Genomic DNA, 9,511 nt, shown 5'->3' with positions numbered 1-9,511 from the left:
CCTACCGAATTTCCGTACCGCTTGGTCAGCTGTCTGGTCCTCCGTCTCCGCCGCGTGTCCATGTTCCTCACATACAGGTACCTAAACACACTCGCGGCCCATTTTTTGTCCTCCATGTCATGAAGTCGCTCCTCAAACTTTGTCTTGCTCTGCGCCTCCCTCGCCTCGAAACACCACCAGCCCATATCCCCCTTTACCGCTTCATTTATAGTTTTGCTGTGTAGTGCAGGGTACCGTCATCACGTCATCAGGCCAATCTGCCTACCACCCTCTGATTTACCTCCAGGCCCACTTAGGTCTCTGGTTTCATGCACAGAAGTGAATTTGCGAAAGTTAATCCTGGTACCATGACCCCTTTCCAGACTCCCATTACCACCTCGTATGTGCTGTATCCCCAGAGGGCTCTAGGCTTCATTATAGCCGCGTTCCGTCTTCCTTTCGTCTTAAGGTGAGCCTCATGCGCATGCGTGTAATTTTCGCTGTCGTTCAGCCATACTCCTAAATATTTATAGGAGGGTTGCACCTGACGTCATCCAGTTGGAGGTACTACCGGCGCCGGAGCAGCGCGCCATGTTTGCGGTCGGTGGCGCGTAGCGATCTTTTCACCCCGCGCTTGGCGACAGGTGGTTGTGTGGTACCGAACCCGATATATGACTGTTTTGTGTGTGTACGAAGATTATGCGGCTAAGCGCCTACGCTCGCGACCTTCGTGGCGCAGAAAAGCGTCGCTACTTGGAGAAAGTTGCACAATGTGGTGGCGTCGACCCATACGACTACGGTGCTGGAGACGCGGCGTTGGATTTGACGTCGTTGCCCCGCGTCAAGTTAACGGACATAAAGGACTACCTCGTACATGCCACCAGTTTCGCGACACGGGAAGCGCTTAAAGCATACAAGAGCATGGAAGGCCACAATTATTTGACTAGTGGTTGGGTCCAGGAGCCGTGCGTCAAGGTGCTTGCTGACGGCCGTCGCGTCGTTCTCGGCAAGGTAAGTTATCGGCACACTCTTCGTGCAACCTTCGTACGGAAATCGTTGATCGCTTAAGTCCTTTCGCAAACGCTGTCAGACGAAAGCGGTGACTGTATCGCAAATGCTACTAAAGTAACGCGAGCGTGACAGGGACGCATCCGTTACCGCAGCAGTGAACTCGCAATGTAACATCAAATGCGTGCTGCAAGCGCCGAATGAAAAGCGACTGGTTGTGCCGTGTTTACAACAGGGGAGGTGTGCGGCTAAAGTAACCCGCGCTCATTCGCTGCGCAACCGATTGGCTATGCGCGGTTTTAGGAAAATATAATGGTTTGATAGCACTGCTTTCAAGGACCTTTTTTTTTCATGTGCGGCATTCGCAGGCGTTGTACGAGAATGCACTGGAGCCATGGCTTCTGGTTACTGAAGATGGAGCAGTGCTGGCTGCCCACTGCATCTGCATGGCAGGCCTGGGGGAGGCATGCTCCCACATTGCTGCAGTTCTTTTTTATGTGGAAGTTGTTGTGAGGCGACGCGATGGCAAAGTGTGCACTGATGAAGAGAATAGCTGGCTCCCACCGTATGTGCAGCACCTAGAAGGCAAACGGTGTTCACAAGTAAGCTTCGCTTCAGCACGCGCCAAAAAAATTCAGATGGATGCTGGAATGGAGACCCACTGAAGCAGGCGTCAACAGAAAGCAGCGATAGAAGAAACAACGCCAGAAGAGTGGTCGATGTTCCTATCCATGTGCCACAAGAGCGACAGCCGACCTGCTCTCCTTTCTTTAGAGGAGCCATATGCTGCGGAGTTTGCCCCAGTGGCCCTCAAGTTCCCAAAGGCAGTGCTGACTAATCTCCACAAAGACGACGTACCTGAAACCCAGGATGCCATGATGGACCACTGCATGGAGGTCATGAAAGCACTTGTGATCGAGCCAGAGGTATGTTTACTGTGATTTAAGTGCTGTAAACTTATGAGTGACATACACAAACTTGTGCACACTGAAAGCAACTTTTATTTATATGCGCATGATTTTCTTTACACTCGCAGGTGGCAAGGCTGGTTGAAGCGGAAACAAAAGACCAGGCAAAGTCAACAAAATGGTTCCCACTCAGAGCAGGCCGAATCACCGCCTCAAATGCAAAAGCGGTGTGCAGGACGTCAATACCAAGCCCGTCCATGTCCCTGTTGAACAAGATTTGCAGCCCGGAACACACACAGTTCTGGGCCCCGCAGACTGCATGGGGCAAGGAGCATGAAGAAACGGCCAGGCAGGCATATGCTGCTGCATCGGCCAGCATTCATTTAAATTTTCAATGTGCAACTGCTGGGCTACACATTTCAGTAGAGAAGCCGTTCCTAGCAGCCACACCTGACGGTCTCGTAACCTGTAGTTGCTGCGGTGAGGGAGTGCTAGAAGTTAAGTGCCCCTATAATGGACGCAATGGAACAGTCAAAGAGCTAGCCTTGTCCAAGTCTGCCTGTGTTTCCTTGACAGGTGGAAAACTGAGGCTGCGCACAGACCACGCGTACTACTACCAAGTACAGTTGCAAATGTTTGTTACACAAAGGAAGTACTGCGACTTTGTCCTGTGGACAGTGATAGAGTTTGTCATGTTGCGTGTATATTATGACTCAGAGTTCAGCAGGGCAATGGCACAGCGATGCCAGCTCTACTTTGAACGTGTTGTTCTTCCAGAGCTCTGCTTTAATTATTAGACCAGCAACCGCAGTTGCGAAGCCGAGGCTGGTTGCACTGGCACATCAGGATCAGACGCAGAAAAAACAGACAGCTTATTCTGTTTTTGCCAACAGCCGGAGTCTGGAAAAATGATCAGCTGTGACAACGGCACGTGTAAATATAAATGGTTTCATTTTGCGTGCGTTGGCCTTAAAAGGGCACCTAGAGCAAAAAAGTGGTACTGCAGTGAATGCCAGAAAGTTGTAAATAAAGTGTGAATCAGGTGTGGCAACGGCACGTGTAAATATGTTTCACTTCGTTGTAAATAAAGCGTGAATCAGGTGTGGCAACGGCACGTATAAATATGTTTCACTTCGTGTGTGTCAGCCTCAAAGCACCTAGGACAAAAAGTACTGCACTGGATGCCGAAAAATTGTAAATAAAGTGATTTCTACTGAACTTGGCTGAATTGTGAAAAAAGAAAAAAAAACTTTTCAGGTATGCATGAATGCAAACATGGCACTACAGAAAGTACTGTGCTGCTCATCAGCCAAATGGTACCAGGGAGTCGCTGAGATTTGCCAGTGCTGCACAAACAACAATTCTGTCAAGCACAGTGGGACCATCAGGATCACAACTGAGCACCTCCACAGGCAGCGTGTGTTTCAGAATGCGGTACTTGTTCCGCAGCAGGCCGATTACCCTCTCCACATGTATGCGCACATTTGCCACTTTCCGGGTCTTTTCTACCTCGTAAGCAGAAAGCTGCGGTTTGCCTTTCGTAAATGCAGGCATCACCAATTTGGCACAGTGAATGCCAACTTCTGCAGACACTGTCATGGGCGTCCGGAAGGGGGGGCAAGGGGGGGCCACTGCCCCCCCTTGGAATTTCGGATATTTTTATGCACTACAAAAAAGCTGCACAGCTTGGTTGGCCCATAATTAAAATAACTTTGCCCTGAAGGACGGAATAGAGGAGAGAACGTTCTCTCCTTTGTCCTGTCCTTTAGCGCGAAGCTTTTCTAATTATGTGCGTGAACCAACTAGCCCAACAATCCACGCTACTTAAATGATTACCACACTCAGGTCCTGCGCATCCGTATGGAACGCCCTTCAGGACTGCGGTCAACATTGCACTTTAGAGCTGACTAACATTGCCGGTCATGTCACGGCAGTGAAGCAGACTGCCTGTGCTGGCTATTGCAGATAGCGAACAATTCTGAATGGTTTGACGTTTTTCTTGTTTTTTTTCTAAACTCTAGTTTTATGCAGTCTTACCGCAAGAACTTCAGTTTTCGGACAAAGTTGCAGCTATATCTACGAAAAAATCTTCACCGCTACACCTAGTAGGGAGAGTGTAAGATCCTCCTGTGCGGTCCCATCACCTTGTACGCCCTTTCCTTCGAAATTGCGAAATGTCGATACCACCCAAGCCCCCAAACAAAACCTATAAATCAGCCCCTCAAAACGCTGGTACGCCTGTACTGCATTGAAAGCCAGGGAGGCGAGTAGTATCTTTATTGCGTGAGTCATTTCAACAGACTTCATCACACATGTCATCTCGCAATTTGCCCCGTAAAACCCAAGCAGCTGCTAGTCAAGGAAGATTGACTGAGTGCAGTTCTATGTATGTGAATGTATTGTGGTGTGTGCTGGTGATCAGTTGGCGTTAGTCGAGAACCCTCACGCAGCGAGACTGGCCGCTCTTCTTTACAAAGTGACAGTAACTTTTCGCATTTTCTTTATTAACTTTATTTCTTTGTTCGGTAATCAAATTCAACGTATATCCTCCAAGTCTGGTTCTAAATCGCTGTTTGTACTTTTTGTAACCACAAAAAGCGCCTTTTTGGTGCTATCCAACCGTACCCCCCCCCCCCCCCCCCCACGAATGGATGCCCCCCCTTGCAAAAAGATCTGCGGACGCCCTTGGACACTGTAAACCCCCTGTCCGCCAACACAACATCTCCTGGCAGCAGGTTGTCTAGCACACAGCAGTTTAAAGTTATGACTTTATCACTTGTGCGGCCATACCACCCACAAGAAATAAACGTCGTAACCCCCTGGGGTGCAATGCCAATCAGGAACTTAACGGTGTTGTGATTTTTGTACTTGGACCAAGTCTGCGAACGTGGTAGCATAGAAGAAGGGCGCTCTATAAAGACTTCAAAACAGTCCAGGATCACAGCCACCTGGGTCCCAAAAGCTCTGCGGAAGGCCATTGGCATGGTCGACTGAAGGGTGTGTCGCGCTGGCCACTTGACAGCATATCGCAGCCGCACAAAGGCAACGTCCAGCCACTTGTTCACCGCTCTTGATATCGTGGCCTCGGAGACATGGAACCTGCAAGTAATAGTTTTAGCACACCATAACAAACAAGGTTACAGATCAAGTACCTGTAGGCTAAGTCTTGGAGGGGCACGTTGAGCCGGAGGCGAATCAGGAAGACGATCATCTCCTGAAACTTTGTGAGGGCATTGCGGCTAGTGTGGGACACGCTGACTTCTAAAAGAATGTACAGTGCAAACAAGATGGTAAAGCTGGGCAGTCCTGTATAAAATTGGACCATGTCTGGTCTCTCTTTTAAGCAGTCCTCGGTCAGCATGTGCGTGCTCAGCTTGTTTTTCGTGTCCACAACTTCAGCCAGGAGGCGGCAGTTCTCTTCCTCAAGAAGTTTGATGTCGAGCATTGTCAGGTCAGTTGTTTGCCCAAAGCTGGCTTTCTCTGGAAAAAAAAGCACAAAATTTTGAATTCACTGCGTAATCTTCACTGGAATACAGAACTGACAGCAATGATTTGCGTTAAGCTAACTCATAGTAGACCTAATATGTGGTGCCACGGAAAACATACCGACAACACTGCACTCTTGCTGCCTTTGTGCTCCCTGGCCTTCAGCAACAGCAGCTCCCTCTTGGTGCAGCACTGGCGTCTCTCCATCAGCAGGAGTAGTACACTTTTCCTGGCATGCTTGTGGTGGGCCCGTAACATCATCTACAGGCATGTGTGCCTGTGCACTTACAGGTTGAAGGGGACCTTGCTTTTTTTTTACATCTGCAGCTGCCTGTTGTACCTGTAAACACACATTTTGGCTGCATAGTTAAAACATTGATTTTCAATCATGCAGAACATAGCTAACCATTAGCGAAATTCTACCAGGAAGCCTGAAAAAAGAACGAGGAACTTCTCCGATGACGTCTAAATCAAAGTGTCAGATTGGTTGGGGGCTCTGGGGAGACAAGAAACATTTATTCAAGAGGGGAAATATAAACCAGCCATAACGCGTAGCAAAAAAAAATGACGCAGGGAGGAAGCTGGCGAGGGTACTCGGATCGGATTACTTGCGCGAAAGGGTGACGAGAAAGCCCACTGTGTCCGCCTGCATTTATTTTCCGTCCCGCGGACACAGTGAGCTGCGTTATCGCAAATTTCACGGGTAAAAAGAATCCAACAAAGAGCTTCAAACCAGGGAAATAAAACTAAGTTCATCGCTTACACTGCCCTAGCATATGCCGCAACGCTGAGCAGAAACACTGACATACCTGGAAAGAGAGCGATAGGCGTTCGCCGCTGGCCCGTGCCCCATATGCAGCGTCGGCGCCCAGTCCGGGTCTTCCTCGGTCATAGCGTATGCTGGGCGACCTGTACAACATGTAGAGTGCTTGTTAAATTTGCGGGGTGGAGTTTGCGAGGCACTATGAGCCTCGCAAGCTCCACTCAAGTTGTCAACACGGTCGCTAGGTACGGGGCCTGTCGCCTCGTACTGCTTCCACCCGTGGTTAAAAACCACTTTGATATCGGGATGTTAATATTTAGAGCTACTTCGTACAGATTGTGAACACTTACCTGAAATAAAATGCCTACTGCAGACACGGTAGTGGTTCGCCGAAGGATTTAAGTCTTTGCGGTTGATGCGCCGCAGCCACTCCGCTCTCCTTCGCGATGTGATTTCTTCAGTCTTCTTGCACTGGCTGGTTATGGCCTTCGGTATGCAAAAAAACTTGATCTCCACGACATTTTCGTCGCCAGGCTTTTTTTTAGTATGGATGTTGCAGCCGAAAACAACACAATTCACCATGTCACCGCACACTGATGGTTACGGCGGCCAGAACCGATACGGGCACGTACGGACGAGTCGGGGACGACCGCACTAGTGGCGTCCGAGCCGCTACGATGGCACCGCCACCTGGGAGCGCGGAGGCAGTGCAACCCTGCTATACTCTTTCACCAATGGTATTTCTACTTGTTGCACTGATACCGCATCTTGGTCAAGAGAGCCGTCCGTGGCATCGGCGCGCTGTAGAGTCATGTTTCCGCCGCCGGTACTCCCCATTCTAGCCACCTTACCGCCAGGCGGGTAAAGCTGGCTCAAAAATGTGTCTAAACACGAATGCCGCCATGATGCCACGCTGTAGTTGCCAGATCAATAGTTTAAGATATGGCTAACAATTTTTCTTAAAAATGAGGCACAAATTTAGGGCCCTAAGCTAAAATTAGGCAACTTTTATGGCAATAACTGAGTTTCTTTACGAGTTTGTATGCTTTTTATTAGTTTTCTTGAAGTATTTATGCTTGACGAACAAAAATAAATGAAATTAAAAGCAAAAAGAAGACGTCGGGCTGAGGCGCCAAATTCAGTTTCGATATATTGTGAGGAGCGTCAGTCGTGTGGGGCTAATTTACAAAGGTTCACTCTAACACGCCTTAGTGTCTGCTGTGTCACTTCGTTGCTTGCGAAGACACGCTTGCGAAGACTGCCGATGATACGGAATAAAGCCGCCGCCGCCTATCTTCAAGGACACCTTCTCTACATGTCCGTAGTGGCTGCTGCCGATTTGAACTCGCCGTCAGCCGGTCATATCGTGTTACGCGAAACATGTCTGGGCAGATCAGCTTCTTTTAATCGTATATGATTCGTAAATTAAAAACAAACAAATGTACGAACCATTTTACCATGCCTAGCGTATAACTAGGCTCTTGTTTACGGGTGCTGTTATACTTTCACTGAACGGTTTTTTACTTGAGTCAGAGATAAAACAACCGCCAACTAATAATAATAATGGTAACTTTATTTGCACGATAAGGTGGTTTTCTAGAGGAGGACAAGGCGAAGCCGAAAGGTAATCCCGAATGTAGGTGCAGAAATCTCCTGTATGGGTGTGTGCGATTGGTGCATGCTCCTTCGATCGCTGAAACACGCAATCTGAAATTTTCGAGAATATATTTGATGCTGTGCATGACACATTTCTTAAATTCGGCGGATCAGCGACGTTGTTTAATTACGTATACTTGCACCTCTGCTCTCATATGGCCCATGTATATACCTGCACAGAGGAGGTGGGGGAGGAGTAAACTTCGTTCATGTAAGATGGGCACCCGTGTTGTGGGGGATTAAAAAATTATTCTGTCCTTCCCTGGGTGCCTTCGCCAATGAACGGAAACAGCATGAGACTATCAATCGCTAATATAGAGTATTCAGACACTTAATGTGCATTGCATATGGCAGTCATAAAGAAAGCCGACAATAAACTGAACTCTCAATTTTATTATTTGCGACAGTTACATCTGCACGTATCGGTCCAGCCAGGGCCATCTGGAGACGTTCTTCAACTGTATACACTAGATAAAAGGAAGGAATGCGATATGCGAATGCCATAGAACGAAGGAATTCGATATGTGTAGCACAGCCTTCTCATTTATGCCAACATGAAACCGGTGGCCACAAAGGGGCCACACCAGACCTTGTAGAATTTCCACGCTTCCATTCCAGCGTGCTCACAGCAACAAGGATGATCACGAAGTTGCATCACCGAAGCTGGGTTCCAGTAATGCTGTAGCTGATTATGAAAGTTCTGGCTAATGCTCATTCAGATTGTGGTCATCAGCATTCTTGTTTTCATCAAAAATTATGGGCCATCGCAATGCCATCAGTCCGTGTATCATAAGCAAAAACAAACACAGAAAAAGCAAGAGGGTCATATGTACAAGCAATTCTTTTCCAACAAATTTTATTTCCCCACCAGTAATACCACCAGACCTCTAGGGAAGTTTGTGAAGGTAAGAGCAAGGCTAAGATGACCTAATGTGCGACTTCAAAGAAAGGAAGAAACTTTAGAAGAAAGCTAGGGAGGTTAACCAAGGAAAGAAGAACTGTCCAGCTGGCTGTGCTACATGTGGAAATGGGAACAGGAAACTTGAAAGAAAAGGAAAGGACTGGCATAAAATAAAGGATAAAAAATTCGGGAGAAAAAAAAACATGGCGTGGAAATGGCCAGTACAAAGACAGCACCATGGGCGAAAAAAGATAGGCATAAAACAAGCAGGCAAAATGACAAAATGGGCAAACGAAGGATGCTGCACACTGGTAACACCCCTACAGCACCTGTGACTGTTCTCTCTTAATCACTGCAATCTGCTTCTTCAAGGCAAGAACTGATTTTGCTACTTTAGCTCCATCTTGTCTAAAACCACTGAAATATGACTGATTTTCTGTGTACATAATGTAAATAGGGTACATAATTTCTAATTTTTTGAAATTTCTCCTGAAGTGTCTGCTCCTTCGTGGAAGCTTTCGTGACTAACTGCCTCGTAGAATTGCATTTGCTTTGTTCATTTTTTGCTCTTTTATGCTGCCTCTGCTTGTATTTGTTTATTTCGTTCTTTTCCTCTTCTCCAGTGCTTAGGTTTTTTATCATGAAATTGTTTTTTTTTCAAAAAGGTTTTTTGGCTTTTAACCCTGTCTGTTTTTTGGCTTTAAACCTGCCATAACTTTGCTGGAAATAGTTAGTTCCTCACACAATTTTCCTCTTTCTTTATTCTGGGAGAGGGGGCATGAAATTTTAAAAGGTAAAGAGCCCTGCAGC

At 47.4% G+C, this 9,511-nt stretch overlaps 1 protein-coding gene and 1 pseudogene across 2 annotated transcripts; one reads left to right on the top strand and one right to left on the bottom strand.

Annotated features, from left to right (window-relative positions):
- The first annotated feature begins 637 nt into the window (after positions 1 to 637).
- On the top strand, positions 638 to 3,103 carry LOC144169110 (uncharacterized; annotated as a pseudogene). The gene is made up of 3 exons (XR_013322364.1): positions 638 to 988; positions 1,339 to 1,913; positions 2,024 to 3,103. The product of XR_013322364.1 is annotated as an uncharacterized LOC144169110 (transcript).
- A 97-nt stretch (positions 3,104 to 3,200) lies between these two features.
- LOC144158499 (uncharacterized) lies at positions 3,201 to 5,639 on the bottom strand. The gene is made up of 4 exons (XM_077689415.1): positions 5,502 to 5,639; positions 5,048 to 5,394; positions 4,579 to 4,994; positions 3,201 to 3,478 (listed from the first exon to the last, which is right to left on the bottom strand). Exons 1-4 carry the CDS (start codon positions 5,637 to 5,639, stop codon positions 3,201 to 3,203), a joined length of 1,179 nt encoding a protein of 392 aa, XP_077545541.1.
- Positions 5,640 to 9,511: the final 3,872 nt, after the last annotated feature.

The sequence above is a fragment of the Haemaphysalis longicornis genome, unplaced genomic scaffold (assembly GCF_048455015.1).
Source record: "Haemaphysalis longicornis isolate Haplotype H1 unplaced genomic scaffold, Haemaphysalis longicornis Haplotype H1 scaffold_1, whole genome shotgun sequence".
Classification (NCBI taxonomy): domain Eukaryota; kingdom Metazoa; phylum Arthropoda; class Arachnida; order Ixodida; family Ixodidae; genus Haemaphysalis; species Haemaphysalis longicornis.
This window is presented reverse-complemented; position numbering and strand designations above follow the sequence as displayed.

What these genes read in the sequence shown, in the direction of transcription:
- LOC144158499 (XM_077689415.1), bottom strand. Translation starts at nt 5,639, where the DNA reads ATGTTACGGGCCCACCACAAGCATGCCAGGAAAAGTGTACTACTCCTG. An exon ending in CTCCAAGACTTAGCCTACAG is followed by an intron (nt 4,995 to 5,047) that starts GTACTTGATCTG and finishes TATTACTTGCAG; the next exon opens with GTTCCATGTCTCCGAGGCCA. An exon ending in GGGGTTTACAGTGTCCAAGG is followed by an intron (nt 3,479 to 4,578) that starts GCGTCCGCAGAT and finishes CAGTGTCTGCAG; the next exon opens with AAGTTGGCATTCACTGTGCC.